This window comes from Mytilus edulis, chromosome 12 (genome assembly GCF_963676685.1).
Source record: "Mytilus edulis chromosome 12, xbMytEdul2.2, whole genome shotgun sequence".
Lineage (NCBI taxonomy): Eukaryota > Metazoa > Mollusca > Bivalvia > Mytilida > Mytilidae > Mytilus > Mytilus edulis.
This window is the reverse complement of record NC_092355.1, coordinates 78,084,381-78,105,261: the sequence shown is the minus strand read 5'-3', so window position 1 is coordinate 78,105,261 and position 20,881 is coordinate 78,084,381. Positions and strand designations below refer to the sequence as shown.

The window sequence follows — 20,881 nt, the reverse complement described above, 5'->3', positions numbered from 1 at the left end:
AGTGAGACAATTAATATCAAAATTATAGAAACTTCTACCAGCTCTAACTCAAAATATTGACAATTCTGTGTTAAGGGGGTGTAAAATTCAGTTTGACAGCTTCAGACGTGATAAAATTTGACCTTTTTGAACTGGACCAAATCACTACTTAACATAAAGATACAGCACCCAAATTTTTTTAACATGTAATTACATCTCCCTACTTAATATTTCATGCATTAAATATCAAGAAATAAATTGGGAAAGTGTATCAAATAAAACATGCAAGTTATACACTGTTTACACTAGGGACTACATTCGTAGACAACGAAAACCAAAGGACAATAACTGTGTCCTTGGACCTAATAGGACAGAAAGACTTGACAAATCTTTATAAAACTTTGCATAACCTAAGCTTAGGCAATTATGAGATAGGTTGCCAAGTTTCATTGCCATATGACATATATTAGAGAAAAAAGGGTCATTTTAATATTGACATTTGGATGTTTATTTTTGACGTATAAATTAAAAAACTATCAAGATTTTGGCCTAAATATTTGAAATTTTGCAAAAATTTGCTTTTTAAATGCTCTTGAATATCAAATATTAAGTACTTAAAAGCATCTGAACACTCATTTTATTTATCAGATGTATTGTAATTATTCCAAAGTTAAATTTATATGAGCCTATGCGTGAAAATAGAGCTTTTCCAATTTAGGGACGCCTTATATAAATATGCATTTTTCTCAGCCAATTTGAAGTTTTTGAAGTTTTTGAAGCCTAAATTATTCTTTCATATATATTAAATGTACTTTAAATGTATAGAAAAGTTACAAAAAGCATACCAGATGAGAATAAAATGGTCTTGGGCCATGTAGTACTGAGAATTATTTAGAGTCGATTTAGGCGGTAGCCCATATTGACATATAAAAATGCACACAGAAGCTATTAGAAATGAAATTGTGTTACTTTTTGCTCATTTCTATGCTAAGGTGTTATGATACAAGAAGTCTAATTGCAAAAGGACTCTTGCATTTAAATTTTTTGAAAGACAATATGGCGGTCTGATGGCCAGTTTTTTAACTTTTCAATGGAAAACTTGCATTTAGTTTTAGTCTCAATAGGCATAAATTTGGACCACCTACTATCATACAGAGAGAAGAAAATGGTAGCCTATGAAAGGAGTAAGGTGTACTGAATATAGTAAAGTGCTTTTTTTACAGATTTAGTGAAATGTTTGTGATGGACTACAGATTTGATGTACAAAGCTCTTCACATTTTAAATACATCTATTAGGCCGTTTAACCATGGCCGTGAATACAAAATATCTGCACTTTTTTTCTGTGACAATCTACTTTTCTCTATATCCAGAGAAATGGTTAATTAAATTTGATTTAATCATAGAAACACAAATATCAGGAACAAAAAAGCTGTCAGCATAGAAAGTCAGCATGCCTCTTAGGCATACAATGTAAACTGCTTTAAAATGCTTATTATAGCCATAGAATGCCAAAATGGCACATTTTAACAGAATTTCTGTAAACCAAAGATGTAAATCCTTTACTTTGATTGAGTTTGACAAATTGAAACCAGCAAATCATTCAGGAAAAATATCAAGGTACAGAATCTAGATTTCAGGCATCCATCTCTTAAGCTTGAGAACACAGTTATTTCGTAGTGCATTTCTTTTAGACAATAAATTCAAATTAAAAAAATCGCACCTGCTCTTTCTCAAAAAGATTTTTACAGTGTAGTGTACTACCAGTGAGACAATTAATATCAAAATTATAGAAACTTCTACCAGCTCTAACTCAAAATATTGACAATTCTGTGTTAAGGGGGTGTAAAATTCAGTTTGACAGCTTCAGACGTGATAAAATTTGACCTTTTTGAACTTGACCAAATTACTACTTAACATAAAGATTCAGCACCCAAATTTTTTAAACATGTAATTACATTCCCCTACTTAATATTTCATGCATTTAATAACAAGAAATAAATTGGGAAAGTGTATCAAATAAAACATGCAAGTTATACACTGTTTACACTAGGGACTACATTCGTAGACAACGAAAACCAAAGGACAATAACTGTGTCCTTGGACCATTTGCATTAAAATATATACAGTAAACAAAGGGGATTAAGCCAATGTCTGCTTATTCGTGTAGAATTTTTTTTTTCCATTTTTGTGATCATTATTTTTCTGTCAATTGTGTCATTCGTGCGTCTGAACTTATAGTTACAAGAATACGGAATTATTACATAGTTGAACCGTATCCGATTCGTGATTCTTATATTTTTTAATGGCGGACAAATTTCGGAAAATTTACAAAAATAAACGATGTTTGGCAAGCAATTTGGGAAGGAATATGACGTTTTTGATGCTACAAATGGATAAAACATTAATAAAAGGCAATTTGCAACATGTTCTAATGAAGCAAAGAAATTATTTTGTCTAAAATCAGGATTATTTTATGTACGCTCTCAAGTAACACGTATCGGTATTGAAAGAAAGTATTTCATACAAAGTTATTAATTTTAAATAACATTCCATCAATCTGTAAATATTTATAGTCAATGCTTTTGTCACGTTTATAAAGAAGGAAATTGGTTATGTCTTTAATCATAGGATGTTTGACATTATCATTGTTATGGACTGATATTAATTGTTATTATTTGTTTGACTGCGCCTATAATATGCAAACCGCAAACAGACCTGAAGTTGATAAGCTAAAAGTCCGGAAACTTTAATGACAATTAATTGAACAAAATCCCAATCGATTATCGACATAGCCAGGCCCAACCAACTGATTTCCGATTTATTCCGATCATCGGAACAACACTAGTTGCTACAATAATCTCTATCTATAATGAATTTGGCCCAGTTATTACAGTGGAAAATATTTCCTAAAACTTTACAAAAATTTTAAAAAATTTTAAAAAATTAAAAAAAATTGTTAACAATTGACTACAAATGCTTTGGTTTCAGAGATATAAGCCAAAATCTAGCCATGGCCGCCATCTCGGTTGCATGGTTGGCCGGGTCACGCCACACACGTTTTAAACTAGATACCCCAATAATGATTGTGGCCAAGTTTGGTTAAATTTGGCCCAGTAACTTCAGAGGACAAGATTTTTGTAAAAGATTACAAAAATTAACGAAAAATTGGTCAAAATTGACTATAAAAGGGCAATAACTCCTTAAGGGGTCAACTGATAAATCTTGTCATGTTGACTTATTTGTAAATCTTACTTTGCTGAACATTATTGTTGTTTACAGTTTATCTCTATCTATAATAATATTGAAGATAATAACCAAAAACAGCAAAATTTCCTTAAATTAACAATTCAGGGGCAGCAACCCAACAACAGGTTGTCCGAATCATCTGAAAATTTCAGGGCAGATAGATCTTGACGGGATAAACAATTTTAGCCAGGTCAGATATGCTCTAAATGCTTTGGTTTTTGAGTTATAAGCCAAAAACTGCATTTTACCCCTTTGTTCTATTTTTAGCCATGGCAGCCATCTTGGTTGGTTGGTGGGGTTACCGGACACATTTTTAAAACTAGATGCCACAATCATCGTTTAGTTTAATTTGACCCAGTAGTTTCAGAGGAGAAGTAAAAGTTAACAACGACGGACGCCGAACGCAAAATGATGAGAAAAGCTAACTAGGCCGGAGCTAAAAAATACTGTGCAATTGAAGATTTCTTGCTATTGTGCAATACTGTGCTATTTTGCAGTTATTTTTACCCATTGAAATTGGTTAAAAGATTTGTCTTTATGTTCAATTGAAGATTTTCTGCTATTGTGCAATTGAAGATTTCTTGCTATTGCGCAATGCTATGTTATTGTGCAATACTGTGCTACTTTGCAATACTGTGCTTCTGTGCAATTATAGATTTCTTGCTTTTGTGCAATACTGTGCAATTGAAGATTTCTTCTTGAAACTTTTCAAAAATTTTGAAGAAAAAAATATGAACCACCTAAAAAATTGGAAAAAAAGTCCCCCCAAACTTTTTGACAACACCCCCCACCCTACCCCCTAGGATTTTTTACCCCAAAACTCAATCCCATATATATTTATATATTACATGCATGTCAGAACAATTGTGATGATGGCGAATTTCTTCCTTTTTTCGAGAACAATCTAATTGATATATAAATGTCCATAACTTCGATGAGCCAAATAAAGTTATATATCGACCAGTATTTAAATCTCTTCTTCTTCTTCTTTTGGTATACAATAGTCTATCGACATTTGATGATTACATACTGTTGGCATACGTGAACTTGTCATTTTACAAAACTTTTACCCCAATTTACGCAAAATGTATGTTTCTTTCTTATGTTCTATGTATACATGTATATATTTTAATTTGCGCTATAGTTCCGTAACTTATAATCCAGGCGTATATACGAATGGTCGACAAGTTCGTACATTTTTTTAAATCAATATTTCTGGCCTTCACCATTGACAATGAGTATAAATTACATTTTACCAAATTTACACTTGGAAAAAATACGTATATAGATTTTTATTTCATCAAATCTGTTCTTTTTTCTTTTTTTTTTTTGGTATTATGTATCTTTTATAAATAAATTTCTTTTCACCAGAAATGTTATTCATAAACAAGCGTATGAGTTTAGTAATATCACTTTCGGACACGCAAGATAGAGATGTATATTATACACCTAATAGTTCAAAATGGAAAGTCATAAGTTATCGTCCGTGTACACTTATCAATACACTAAGAAGTGAAACGATGCATGAATTTGCAAACTCGACAGGAAATCGCTTGAATACCTGGACGTGTCACCTCACACCCCCTCCAATACCTTTGGGAGTAATACCTTTAGCCATGCGGATGATCAGTGGAGCGAAGATCCTAATTTGTTTGAATAAAGTTTATTACATAAAAGAATTATGAACTAATTAGATTTCCGAAAACAATTCAAGTTTCACGGAAGACTTATTTATGATTTGAAATTTTGACTTTTTCACTAATTCCTAAATTTTCAGTCTAAAAATAACAGATCCTGGATATTTAAAAAAAAAGAATAACATTTTCCGTATCAAGTTAGTTAACTAGTCGGATTAAACAACCGTACGATTGACAAGATATCGACACGCAATTACGACTACATCGGGTTACTGTAGTTTTGGTCCTTAGACATATCTTGATCTTGCAAATCGGCGAAGGTGACAAAATGGCCGACCGCAGAGAATTGATACTCTAAATTTAAAATCGATGGTGATCTCTTATCTAGCAGAATAAAACTTTAATATCTATGAATTTGAGCATTTTTATACAGAATAAACATAATATCAATTTTTGATTTTTTTTGCGAAGAAATTTAAATTTCGAAATAAATATAAAAAAAGAAACTGTGGTGTTATTGCAAGTGACAAGTGAAAATGTTTCTTCTCAACTATCAATTCAAGATTATTACTGAATAGAGTAATCATTCTCTATAATAATAAGGGTCCCAAAAAATAATGTAAAATAAATAGTGTAACTGCCGTGCTTTTAAGTAAAAACCAGTTGTATCTAATTTTCATAACCTCTGCAGAAATACTAAAAAACAGTTCTAAGTTTAACGAACTTGATTTCACAGTATAAAGATTTTGCACAGTCAGCTCTATTTCATCTCTCATTATAAGGCGGGGTTCTTTGCACGAATAGTTTTGTTTTTAAGTTTTGAACTGTATATTTTTGAATCTGTAGACCAATAAATTGAAAATCTTGATCATGTAAAGCATCTGCCAACTTTAAAGCTTTTCCCTATGTATCATAGGTATTTTTTACGTGTCATGCTTTTAACTTCAACAGCTCGTATCTCAAATCAAAAATCAGTTACATCCTTTTTTTGCCCCTGCAACTGAAAGTAGGGGGGGGGGATTGTTTTACCCTGTCTGTCCTTCCGTCTGTCCCATTATTGGTATATAAAAACTACTCCTACTGTTTGATTCCTAGGAAGTTTTCACTTTGCTTTCTGTTGAGTAGTTAAGTACGTACACTGCGCTTCAATGGAAACTATCCCTTTTTCAAACAATTTTATGTGACTACATGTCCATTATGTATTCCGTGTGCATGGAATGGGTTGACATGTCATGAAATGTGTCTATATAGTTGTATGGTCGATTAAAGCTTGTGTATTATGATTTTTAAAAATAAATATGAATTCATAATTACTTCATAAAAGTCATGGCCAGTACAAGTGCTTCTTACCAAAAAACAAAATGATCGTCCTTGAGGTCAAAGTTCAAGGTCACATGAGGGTCAAAATTTTAAGAAGGCTCACCACCTTATGATGATACATCCACATGCCAAAGATGTAAGGCCTAGGTCAAAAGGTGAAGAAGTTGTGGCCTACATGGTTGTTTTTCACGAAAAAAACATAGAGTTGACCTTGAGGTCACATTTGAAGGTCACACAAAGGTCATCTTGATGCAAGACACTTAACCTCGTTATGATACATCCACATGCCAAATATCTAAGGTCTAGTTCAAAAGACGAAAAAAAATATTGCCATTATGTACTTTTTGAATAGATTTTGCTCTTATTTTATGAACCAATTTGAGGGTGGGGCGTATTTCAAACTTAAATACCAAAAAATCTAACGGTTAAATTTTTAAAAAAATTTGCAAAAACAACCGACTAGTATAGCACTACAAATGCTTAGTTTTATGAAAAAAATAACAACACATTTTTTTTCCAAAAAAATAAATCCACAGCATTCACTTTTCGGGGCAGATTCTGGTACCCCTATTAAAGTTCGGACAAAATTTTAGATCCAGAATAAACCAGATGCTCCTCAGGGCGTAGCTTTATACGACCGCAGAGGTTGAACCCTGAACGGTTGGGGCAAGTATAGACACAACATTCAAGCTGGATTCAGCTCTAAATTTGGATTGTGATTAAATAGTTGACACAGCATAGGTTTCTGACACAGAATGAATGTGTTCTAATGAACTTAAAATTTTTGTTTTCTCTTAGAGCAATTCACTATGCTGTTGAATATTAATCCCCTCAAAAAAATGTTTCTTTTTATTTATGAAATTTCAAATGAGAAAAATTGAACCCAATTTTTTTAATCACACACCCCTTTCCCTTATTCCAAAACTAATCTCAATTAAAATTTCTAATGGAGTTTGCAACAATAACTACTCATTTAAATACATCCTAAAATATTAAGATGTAAAAAACTGCTTGTTATCACTGAATGGTAAAGATTATTTTAATTTATCAGTTGGAAGTAAAAAGTGATTGTATATAACAAAGATTTAAGTTGATTCAAGACAAAGAAAGATAACTCCAATTAAAAAAAATTCTTGCTATTGCACAATATTGTGCAATTAGATATTTCTTGCTTACTATTCTGGACAAAAAAAGATAACTCTAATTTAAAAAAAAATTGCTATTTCACAATATTGTGCAATTAGATATTTCTTGCCATTGCGCAATACTGTGCAATTGAAAAGACTTGCTATTGCACAATACTTAATATAATAATTTTAGATCCTGATTTGGACCAACTTGAAAACTGGGCCCATAATCAAAAATCTAAGTCCATGTTTGGACTCAGCATATCAAAGAACCCCAAGATTTCATTTTTTGTTAAAATCAAACTAAGTTTAATTTTGGACCCTTTGGACTTTAATGTAGAACAATTTGAAAACAGGACCATAAATGAAGAATCTACATACACAGTTAGATTTGGCGTATCAAAGAACCCCATTTATTAAATTTTTGATGAAATCAAACAAAGTTTAATTTTGGACCCCGATTTGGACCAACTTGAAAACTGGGCCAATAATCAAGAAACTTAGTACATTTTTAGATTCAGCATATCAAAGAACCCAACCGATTCATTTTTTGTCAAAATCAAACTAAGTTTAATTTTGGACCCTTTGGACCTTAATGTAGACCAATTTGAAAACGGGACCAAAAGTTAAGAATCTACATACATAGTTAGATTCGGCATATCAATTTATAATTCAATTTTGATGAAATCAAACAAAGTTTAATTTGGGACCCTTTGGGCCCCTTAGTCCTAAACTGTTGGGACCAAAACTCCCAAAATCAATACCAACCTTCCTTTTATGGTCATAAACCTTGTGTTTAAATTTCATAGATTTCTATTTACTTAAACTAAAGTTATTGTGCGAAAACAAAGAATAATGCTTATTTGGGCCCTTTTTTGGCCCCATATTCCTAAATTGTTGAAAACAAAACTCCCAAAATCAATCCCAACCTTTCTTTTGTGGTCATAAACCTTGTTTCAAAATTTCATAGATTTCTATTAACTTAAACTAAAGTTACAGTGCAAAAACCAAGAAAATGTTTATTTGGGCCCTTTTTGGCCCCTTATTCCTAAAATGTTGGGACCAAAACTCCCAAAATCAATACCAACCTTCCTTTTGTGGTCATAAACCTTGTGTTAAAATTTCATAGATTTCTATTCACTTTTACTAAAGTTAGAGTGCGAAAACTAAAAGTATTTTGACGACGACGCAGACGACGACGCCAACGTGATAGCAATATACGACGAAAAAATTTTCAAATTTTGCGGTTGTATAAAAACTTACAAGAAAAGGGTATCAGTGAACTAATATTCACCTCAGCTATCATTATTAGCTATGCTATTGTCAATTTAGGATTAAATTTTTAAAAATTTAACATATTTAACCTTTTAAAATTTTTACAAGATGTTTAGGTTGGCCTAGTTTATCAATAAAAAAAATTAAGAAAAATTAAACAACAGGATTTTTTTGGGGTATAGTGTTGGGTACCCCCTTAACCTATTATGGTCCAATATCCAAAATCTAAGTACATTGTTAGAATAAGCATATTAAATAAACCCAAGAATTCTATTATTGATGAGATACTTATAATTAAAACATTCCTGTTCAAAGGGAAATAACTCAAAATAAACAAGAGACCAAATGACATAGAAATTAATTATTAATTATACCATTTCTGTTCAAAGGGAAATAACTCAAAATAAACAAGAGACCAAATGACATAGTAATTACTTATAAATTACACCATTTCTGTTCAAAGGGAAATAGCTCAAATTCATAGTAAAAATCACTTTTGTTACTGAAAGGACAACAACTCAACAACGAAAACAGCTCAAATCCTGAAAATTGAACTTGACCTTCATTTAGTCACAGGAAACAACATATCTTAATTTGAAAAGATTTAGTCAAAGCTTTTTCATGTTAATGAACGAACAGTCTTTGGCAGCCGCCCACCAGGCGCTGTACATCCTTAAATCAATAACCAAAAACAATTAAATATCAAAAATCAAGAAAACTTGCTCTCGTTTTGTTCGCTCTAAAATATGAAATAAAAGACATTTGCAAATTGTATTGAATATTAAAGAAATCACATGATAATTAATTCCTGAATTGAATGAAAGAGGAAAAATGACACCACTGTCTCTAATATTGGGATATTTTTTATGCAAGTCTTGATTTTCACATACAATAATTAGTTTAACAATGCTACATGTCTCGTAAGCATATAATTGATATTCATATATATATGTGTGTGAAGTGAAGATGACAACTGGCTGTTTTTTTTAAAGACAAATGAATAGGTCAAGACTACCTGAATTGTACAAATAAATACCGTAGGCTTGTATATTTCTCACTGGTACATAGTCCAAACCCCCTTCTCTCCACAAAATTTTAAGTAAATAATCTTTTTGTTACTGTTATCAAGGGTTTAATGAAACCCAGGTAATTTCAAAGAATTCTAGTCAAACCAGCACCTGGTCAAATTGGCACCCGGTATAGTCAAATCAGCACCTGGTTAAATCGACACCTGATATAGTCAATTTGTCACCCATGTTAAATATATTTTTAACAGAATTTTAAGCAAAAAGAGTTAAATACCTAAGGAAGGGGTTCGACGACTTACAGAAAAGAGCGACGATTTACAGAAAAGAACCGAAAAGGACCAAAAAGAACCGAATAGGACCGAAAAGGACCAAAAAGAACCGAAAAGGACCGAAAAGAACCGAAAAGGAGATGTATTTTTTTTTGTAATCGAAGAAAATTAGCGAATTGCAAAATTATATAAGTCTATTATAGATAAACTGATATTTTTTACAAAAGTTTATTATTATGTTTTGAAACCTTATACTGCGACAGGACAGGACTTCATATTATAACTTACTGTACATGTGAAATGGTATAGGTAGGGTCGTATGCCTATCAGGGAATAGAAAACATAGAACAGACAAGAAAATAAAAGATATTAATTCATTACTGTCAAACAATCGTACTTATTCATTACTGTCAAACAATCGTTCTACGTGAATTATATTTATAAGCTAAGTGTCATTATTTTGTTCAATCTTGGTCGCTAATTCATTTCGAACATTACAACAGTTCCTTATACATTTTTTTGGGAATGTGTTCCATTCATCAGTGCATATATATATATATTGACTCTTAAAATTCAAGAGTTAATCTAAAAATGAGGGTACTTTCTCTAAAAATGAGGGTGCTTTTTATATGGCCTTCCAAATACCGTTTCGATCCCTAACATCACTGAAGAGACATTTATTGTCGAAATCCGGATATGGTGTACTAAAGAAATATTGACACCGAATGTTTGTGGCACAACATCCTGTCCACAAGTTAACAATTTTTTTTTTCTGTGACGTATTAAATTTATAATAAGATCCATTTTGTTACAACCTGTGATCAATTTTATTTGGCAATCGCCAATGGCAGTCAGCAGGGTTCAAGAACATCAGTTGTTCGACCTGTTAGTCAAATGCGTTTTGTTTAAATATACTTTTTCACTCTTTTGGTCTTTTGGAAAATGTTGTTTGTGCTGTTTTTAGACCCTTCTACAACGAAATTTGTTTGACATGCACACATATAAAAATTGCGGTTTTTATCCAACGCAGTCATAGGTTTGAACGTAGTTTTCAATTTAGACTCGTTTATATTTTTTGTTTGGGCATGTATCATATTTTCCCTCCGGTTTATATGATCCGTTCATCCTATATATTGACTCTTAAAATTCAAGAGTTAATCTAAAAATGAGGGTACTTTCTCTAAAAATGAGGGTGCTTTTTATATGGCCTTCCAAATACCGTTTCGATCCCTAACATCACTGAAGAGACATTTATTGTCGAAATCCTGATATGGTGTACTAAAGAAATATTGACACCGAATGTTTGTGGCACAACATCCTGTCCACAAGTTAACAAATTTTTTTTTTTTTCTGTGACGTATTAAATAAAATAATATATGTATGCTCTTTTCGGTTCTTTCGGTCCTTTTCGGTTCTTTTTGGTCCTTTTCGGTTCTTTTCGGTTCTTTTCTGTAAATCGTCGCTCTTTTCTGTAAATCGTTGGACCGTAAGGAAGGGATTGTCCAAAAATATTAACTTTCACATTTTTTGGGTTCATGTACATTTTGTATATATTCATTTTTCTCAACTAAATGTGTATTTTTAATCATATATATGAGGTATTGGATATTCTTTATGCATTTTTTAACCAGTTGAGCATTTTACAGGATTGTTGGTTTAATGCTGTATAAACTTTCCTGAAAAAAACCAACTTAAATTTGCTAATTATTTGGCATGAAAGTTTGATTTATTGAAAGGGATTCATAGTTTTCCATTTTATTTTTCTAATTGTCTCATTGTTAAAACAACAGCTTGGGTAAGGGCTTCGTTGTTTACCTTTATACACAACAGCATAGTAATTATGTACTTGGTAAAAGTTATTAATCAACTGAATAGAAAATATTATAACAAATATTATTGGATGCTGAATTGACTTCAAATAGGTGCCGATTTGACTAGATGCCGATTTAACCAGGTGCCGATTTGACTTGTACATTTCAAATCCTCTGCGATCAAGTGCGGTATTTTCTTGAGAAAACCTGTTTTCCATCGTCAAACAGAAGTAGAAACTGCTTTAAATAATTCTAGAACGCATCATGATTGTTAAAATAAGTTAAATTCACTTAAAAAACAATTTTGAAACTTGCGATGTTTAAACAGGAAGTATAAAAAGCATGTGTAAAAGAAGAAATTAACCAGTGAGAGTCGAAATCCGTACATGACAGATATCACGATAATACGACTTTGATGTTTGGATCGTGTCAATCTAGCAGATACCAGTTTATTTCAAATGCATTGAAAAGAAACGAGAAATTTGTAATGAAAGGTTTAGTTTTTATATTAACCAGTTTTAATTTGATATTAAATAGAAATAACTTATTAATATGGATGAGTTAAAATTATTACTTTGAAAAATGATGAGAGCGCCCTCTACAATATCAATGATGGCGGAACGTAAACAACCACCTCGCCGCGAAATTGAACTTGTTCTCTTATTTCTTGCTTATTGTACTCTATAGTCCGCACCCCCTCTGGAAGGTCCAATTTTGGAGAATAAAACCGCAGACTATACAAGCCTTTCTATGAACAGGTCAACATTTTTGTTGTAAATAAAATAAAGTATGTAAACTGGTTCCCCTCCGACTACAACACTTTGTTCGAGTGTAGCGGAATACAAGCAGATACCAGTTAGTTTGTAAAATAGGAAATATGCAACCGAGTATGGTAGGCGGAGACAATAATCGACTTCCTGTTGTTCTGGTCAATGGTATCGGAACAATGCCGCTGAAGCGTCATTTTCCAAAAATGACAACTAAGCTTAGTTTAAAGCTTGTTTAGTGTGGATTTAGTGCCTCAAATGTATGATGTTGTCCAATCAAAATCATGATGATCAATAAATTGCATTATAATTTAAATTTTGTGATCAAGACATAAAGAGTTTTATATTTCTTTATATCTAGTAAATTATTTTCTACTTGATTCATTGTAAGCATACATAATTTAACACCATATGTACCTGTAAGTATTCCATCACTTCTTCATTCTGCCTCTTTTTGCTTTTTGCTGCTAGATCATATGGAGTCTCACCCTGAAATACAGACAAATCTTTATATTACTTTCATCTGTTAACTACAAAGAAGACTTTTTAACACAGATCAATAGGTAAGACCAGTAGCAGCTAAGTGGTGATTTATTTTATCTTAACAGATGCTTACCATATATATATATATAACTCATGAGACGACATTCAGATTATTTTTCACAATTTTGTGAAGACTTTAAATAGGCTTTTAACTCTTTTTTGTCCTATAATTTTCTTTGCCGTTTAAAGATTGGTAAATGCATCCTTATGTCTACATGAGGGTGTGGAGGACTTTGGGGGTCTTCATTTTTAACTATTCTTTTCTAATTTTGTGGACACATTATTGAGAGTTCTTTATATTTTTAACACCCCAATATTGTTCTCTATTTTCTATATTTTTGCACCCAATTCTTTTCTATTCATTAATTTTTTACCGATTTCTCTCCATTTTCATTTTTTTCTTCTTCCATTCATGATTTTCTAATCTGCTGTAAACCCAGCCATACCCTCCTATATCTGTATACCCACACCATACCCTCCTATATCTGTACACCCCCTCCACAACCTCCGATATCTGTGTAACAAATAAACACCCTCCTATACCTGTATACACCATCCACACCACCCTATATATGTATACCCCATCCACACCCTCCTATATCTGTATACCCCATCCACACCCTCCTATATCTGTATACCCAATCTACACCCTCCGAAACCTGTATTCCCAATCCACACCACCCTATATATGTATACCCCATCCACACCCTCCTATATCTGTATACCCAATCTACACCCTCCGAAACCTGTATTCCCAATCCACACCCTCCTATATCTGTATACCTCATATACACCCTCCTATATCTGTATACCCCATCCATATACTCCAATATCTGTATAATCATCTCCTCCTATATATGTATACCCCATCCACACCCTCCTATATCTGTATACCCCAACCACTCTCTCCTATATCTGAATATCCCATCCACACCCTCCTATATCTGTATACCCGATCCACACCCTCCTATATCTGTATACAATATGAAATAATTAAGCGATTTTTATTTCCCCCTTATTGAATCCATATAAATATTGTCTAGTAGTGTTTATTCCTGTATATAAAATATGTTTCACCCAACATAAAGATTATCTGTCATTGCCCACCTCTCATCTGTTTAAATATAAAAACAAGATGAAAGCATTGCTTCCAATATTTTAAAACCATCTGATAACTTTGTTATAATTGTCATGACAACAGATTGGAGTTTACACAGATTGGTGTTAGTTTTGTTTGACAATTTGTTTGTTTACACTGATTTTGGTTACAGCAAACTTGCATGATAGTCTATATAACTTTTTCATATCTTCAATTTAAACATGACACTATAGCCTTTAAACCATTTGACCAAACATATCTTATACATCATTTGAGTGATTTAATACTTAATAGTTGAACACTGGGCATATACTATAAAATATTACCTTATGTGATTTAACCAAGGGACTGGCACCTTGTTCTACCAGACATCTTGTGATCTGTAGATATCCCTCCCGAGCAGCCAAATGTAAAGCTGTGTATCCATTGTTCTATAATATAACCAAATAACATGTAACTATAATGAACAATACTTTGTTATCAATATCAATAATATACAACATATCCTACAACTGACATCAAAACTTGTCTGATAAACTGAACAATGTTGAGCGTCACTGATGAGTCTTATGTAGACGAAACGCGCGTCTGGCGTATAAAATTAAAATCCTGGTACTTTTGATAACTATTGTGTAACATAAATATAAACAAAATATATATCACATGAATTAGTGGTCAAAACTAAATAAAATGATCAGTCACACTTGTATTTATATTGTATATAAACAATAAATAAACATGTTTTGTTGTGAAATGTCAAAATTTCCATTAAACCTGATATCTTAAAAAAAAAAATTTTTCAAGAAATGTATAAAATAATTTTATCAATGGATTCAGTAGAACAAAACTAACAAAATGAGACCCCACTTTATATGATTCTTACAAATATGTGTTTTGTTAAAACTGTCTGATTAACAACATGATTTAGTGTAGATTCAGTATAATTATTCATTTTAATAAAATATTTTTTTTAAGAAACATGAAAAGGAGTAATATTTTCTAATTCAGAACAATAATACGAGTAAAATGAGACCCCACTTGATATAATTATTACAAATATTTGTTCATTAAACCTGTCTAATTAACAACATGATTTTGTGTAGATTAATAGTAATGTGATCAGACTAAGTAGATAACATACATTTGTGGTGTCGATCTTACATCCTGTATCAATGAGGAGACGACAGATCTCCAGGTGTCCTCCCGTGACAGCCGACATTAATGCTGTCCCTCCTCTCTCCTGGAATAATACAACTGACATCAAAACTTGTCTGATAAACTGGACAATGTTGTGTAATAAATATAAACTAAATATATATCACATGAATCAGTGGTCAAAACTGAATAAATTGACCAGTCACACTTGTATTTATATTGATCATAAACAACAAATAAACATGTTTTGTTGTGAAATGTCAAAACTTCCATAAAACCTGATATCTTAAAAAAATATTTTTTTCAAGAAATGTGTAAAATAATTATATCAATGGATTCAGTAGAACAAAACAAGTAAAATGAGACCCCACTTTATATGATTCTTACAAATATTTGTTTATTAAACCTGTCTAATTAACAACAGAATTTAGTGTTGATTCAGTATAATTGTTCATTTTAATAAAATATTTTTTTTTAAGAAACATGAAAAGGAGTAATATTTTCTAATTCAAAACAATAATATGAGTAAAATGAGACCCCACTTGATATAATTATTACAAATATTTGTTCATTAAACCTGTCTAATTAACAACATGATTTAGTGTAGATTAATAGTAATGTAATCAGACTAAGTAGATAACATACATTTCTGATGTCGATCTTACATCCTGTATCAATGAGGAGACTACAGATCTCCAGGTGTCCTACACCGGCAGCCCTCATTAATGCTGTCACTCCACTATACCCCTGGAATAATACAACTGACATCAAAACTTGTCTGATAAACTGGACAATGTTGTGTAATAAATATAAACAAAATATATATCACATGAATCAGTGGTCAAAACTGAATAAAATGACCAGTCACACTTGTATTTATATTGTATATATAAACAATAAATAAAAATGTTTTGTTGTGAAATGTCAAAACTTCAATTAAACCTGATATCTTAAAAAAATATTTTTTTCAAGAAATGTGTAAAATAGTTATATCAATGGATTCAGTAGAACAAAACAAGTAAAATGAGACCCCACTTTATATAATTATTACAAATATTTGTTCGTTAAACTGTCTAATTAACAACAGGATTTAAGTGTAGATTCAGTATAATTATTCAACTGTCATGTTAATTTTTTTTTTAAGAAATGAATAAAATATTTATATCAATGGATTCATTACAATTCTCTGAGTAAAATAACATCTCACTTTATATAATTCTAACAAGTATTTGTTAATATAATGATTAAATCTGTCTGATTAACATGATTCAGAATAATGATCAATTTTTTAAAAAGTAACTTTTTCAAAGAAATATGAAAAATAGTTACATTTCCTGATTTAGTACAAGGAGACAAACAAAATGAGACCCCACTTTATATGATTCTTGTCTAATTAACAATATAATTTTGTATATATTAAGGAATGTGGTCAAAGTGAAGCAATAACATACATGTGTGATATTTGTTTTACACCCGCTGTTAAACCTTGGTGTAAAAAATGGTCTTGTAAAGAACTTTATCAACTATAATTCAAAACAAACAAAAACAATTAACGAGAGAAAAAAAATACCTTTATGCATTTTTTCTCTCTCATTAAAACTGTTAAATTAAAAACAGATTTTGATTTTATATCGAATTCAGTATTATGATATAAATATCAGTTTCCATACAGATTTATAGATTATCGTTGGTTATCTCAACAACATTAATTTTCTTGCTTGAGCCAGTCACGGCGAAAGCGAGAAAAGCAATCGAGTTGAGATGACCAATGATAATCTGTTTATCGCTATTTTACCTATGACAACGTTGTCAATTTCATGTCAATTTCATTAGCAACGCCACGTGGCTCCTTAGTTTCTAGCAATACATTTCCATCTCAAGTGAGTAGCATGGTATGAAAATTATCACAAAAAAATATCAAAGGAAAAATGCACAAAATAGCGATAAATATTATTATATTATTTCAGAAGTAACTTGTAGTTTTATACTGCTAATGTACAATCTGTTATGTTCTGGAGTAACATGTAGTTGTGTGTTTTATACTGCTGGTGTACAATCTGTTATGTTCTGAAGTAACTTGTTGTTATGTGTTTTATACTGCTTGTGTACAATCTGTTATGTTCTAAGGTAACTTGCAGTTGTATATTTTATACTGCTGATGTACAATCTGTTATGTTCTGAAGTAACCTGTGGTTGAGTGTTTTATACTGCTTATGTACAATCTGTTATGTTCTGATGTAACTTGTTATGTGTTTTATACCGCTAATGTACAATCTGTTATGTTCTGAAGTAATTTATAGTTGTGTGTTTTATATTTCTTATGTACAATTTGTTCTGTTCTGAAGTAATTTTTAGAACTTTGTTTGTTTTATACTGCTTATGTACAATCTGTTATGTTCTGAAGCAACTTGTTTTTTATTTTTTATACTTCTGTTATTATAGTTCTAAAGTAAATTGTTGTCGTGTGTTTATGTACAATATTCAACATTTTGAAGTTACTTGTAGTTTTCACTGTTTCACTGTGCTTTAATTTTAAGTTACATGTAGTTTTGTGTCTTTTTTTTCTTCATGTACCATAAAATGCTGTATCTTCAAATGATTTTTCTATGAATTATTAAAATAAGGTAGTTTTGAATGTGACTATTTTACTTACAACTCGATAATCAATGTCTGCACCATTCTGTAGGCTTAATTTTAAGGCTTCTATATCTCCATCCCTAGCAGCTGTAGTTAGTTTCTGTAAGTATAACATAGAAATTACAATTAATCTTGATAATCAATGTCTGCACCATTCTGTAGACATAATTTTAAGGCTTCTACAAAATGTATATCTCTATTCCCAGCAGCTGTAGTAAGTTTCTGTCAAAAAACAGACAGAGAGGAATTCTTTAAATATCATATAATTGTTGGGAATTTGCATTTTATATTATCAAGAAAAACACCAAGAGTGCACACACTGAAATGTCTCGCCTTCTTTACTAATCATTGATATTATGTTGATAGTCCTAAATAAAAAGCTTTATCACAACTGTCACATAAACTTAACACGAACCAAGAAAACTAAACATTGACCAATGAACCATGAAAATGAGGTCAAGGCATGTACAGCTAACAATTCTTCCAAACAACAGATATAGTTGACCTATTGGTTATAGTCCCAAGAAAACCAGACCAAAACACAAAAACTTAACACTAAGCAATGAACCGTGAAAATGAGGTCAAGGTCAAATAAAACCTGTGCGATTGATAGTGTTGTTCCGATGATCGGAATAAGTCGGAAATCAGTTGGTTGGGCCTTGCGATGTCGATAATCCATTGGGATTTTGTTCAATCGATTGTCGTTTTAAGTTTCCGGACCTTTAGCTTGTCAACTTCCGGTCTGTTTTACGGTTTGCATTTTATATGCGCAGTCAAACAATATTAACCAGTCGATGACAGTAACAATGTCAAACATCCAATAATTAAAGAATAAACCAATTTCCTTCTTTATAAACGTGACAAAAGCATTTGCAGATTGATGGAAGGTTATTTAACATTAATAACTTTGTATGAAATACTTTCTTTCATTACCGGTACTTGTTACTTGAGAGCGGTACAAATCATTCTGAGTTTAGACAAAATAATTTCGTTGCTTCATTAGAACGTGTTGCAAATTGCCTTTTAGAAATGTTTATCCATGTGTTGCATCAAAAACGTCATATTCCTTTCCAAATTGTTTGCCAAACATCGTTTATTGTTGTAAATTTTCCGAAATTTGTCCGCCATTTATAAAAATAAAAGAATCACGAATCGGATACGGTTCAACTATGTAATAATTCCGCATTCTTACAATTATAAGTTCAGAAGTACGACTGACACAATTGACAGAAATTAATGATCACAAGAGTGAAAAAAAGCGTTCTTCGCGAATTAACAGACAATGGCTTAATACCCTTTGTATACTGTATATCTTATAATGCAAATGCATTATTTTATTTTTTTGTGTTAATTTTAAATTTCTAAAAATTCAAAACTTTATATATCTTTTCCTAATTAGAAGCATTCAAATGTTCATACAGCTATGTTATTGAAATTGTTTTGTGAGTTACAGCATTGAAATTTAGAAAAGTTAGTGTCACTGTTGGTAATAAATGTTGTAATTATGAGATAAAATATGTTCAATATGGATCTTGATTCTTATCAAGACAATTCATTGTTTTAACTGCTGAATAGATAATTATCAAAGGTACCAGGATTATAATTTAGTTCACAAGAATATGAAAAGGAAACAAAAGATCAAATATGAATATATAAACTCTGCAATGATATTGAATGTACACATAAGACATGTACAATGAGACTAAATACATGATTTCCTTTAAAAAAAAGGGCAAGGTATTATGATCCAATTATAACCGATAGTCGGTTGGTTGCTGTCACCGATTGTAATAGATAATCGGTTGGTAATTTCAACTGATTATCCAACACTAACATTAGGCATCTATATACAAAGTATGAAGCATCCAGGTCTTCAACCTTCTAAAATATGAAGCTTTTAAGACATAAGCCGCCGTCGGATCAATATCCCTATGTCGAGCTTTCTGCGACTTAAGTCGCAGGCTCGACAAAAATTGTTAACCTTCAAAAAATTATTTTTTTATAGAATCATGAACTAGATTTGGCATATCCTTGATTTTTCTTTCTTGTAGTGTTTTCTGGACTTTGACCTTTGTCCTTTTAAAGACATGTAGTACACTTAGTCCTTTAGTTGCCCCTACTTTTGTCCTTTTGGAGACATGTAGTTGTGTTTCATTCACTTAGTCCTTTAATTGCCTTTTGAAGACATGCAATTGTGTTTCATTCACTTAGTCTTTTGATTGCCTTTTGAAGACATGTAATTGTGTTTCATTCACTTAGTCCTTTAATTGCCTTTTGAAGACATGTAATTGTGTTTCATTCACTTAGTCCTTTAATTGCCTTTTGAAGACATGTAATTGTTTTTCATTCACTTAGTCCTCTAATTGCCCCTTGGTACTGACTCATCCTTTTTTATATCAGCTAGTAGAAATCTCTCTATTAACTTACATAAAGAGATACATATATAAATGTATGTAGACTGAATAAATGTAGATGTGGGATATAATAAAGCAATGAGAATGTAACCTAACAAGAAAAAAAGTATGTTGTATCAGTCGGCTCTTTATACCATAAAATAGATTGGTCTTATTCAACTCACATGAACTTAACAATGGCAAGGGGAGATAACTTCTGTATTATTTTTTTTTATGTAGAAAAATTGTCCCAATATTTTTTTCAAATAACTCTACAGACCTACTTAGAGTTACAAATAAACAAGGATTATGAAGGTACTACATAAATAACACACTATCTCCCACCACTCACTTTTAGAATCTTTTTTTCACCTTCCACCTTGCTTTGTCCCAGTTTTGTATTTTTTTGTTTTTGGAATTAGTTTGGTAGTTCACTTAGAATTCTACTAGTTTTTACTTGTATCTAATTGTACACTAATGGGGAACAAAACTACAAATGACAAGAAGACTATTAAGTAAATCTTACCTCATTCCAACTGTCCATTATAGCCTAAAAATAGAAAAGTAAAGTTATATTTAATATATACTGTTGAG

General features: G+C 31.4%; 1 protein-coding gene across 3 annotated transcripts in view; it reads right to left on the bottom strand.

Annotated features, from left to right (window-relative positions):
• The window catches only part of LOC139497211 (uncharacterized), a 47,208-nt gene extending 32,600 nt beyond the window's left edge, over positions 1-14,608 (bottom strand). For 2 of the 3 annotated variants that reach the window (XM_071285327.1, XM_071285329.1), the window contains exon 1: positions 12,878-12,974. In XM_071285327.1, coding sequence (XP_071141428.1) covers positions 12,878-12,892 — 15 coding nt within the window. In that variant the 5' untranslated portion in view covers positions 12,893-12,974. Of the gene's footprint in view, positions 1-12,877; positions 12,975-14,428 lie in introns of those variants that run through there. The other variant, XM_071285328.1, reaches the window with a different exon arrangement.
• Positions 14,609-20,881: the final 6,273 nt, after the last annotated feature.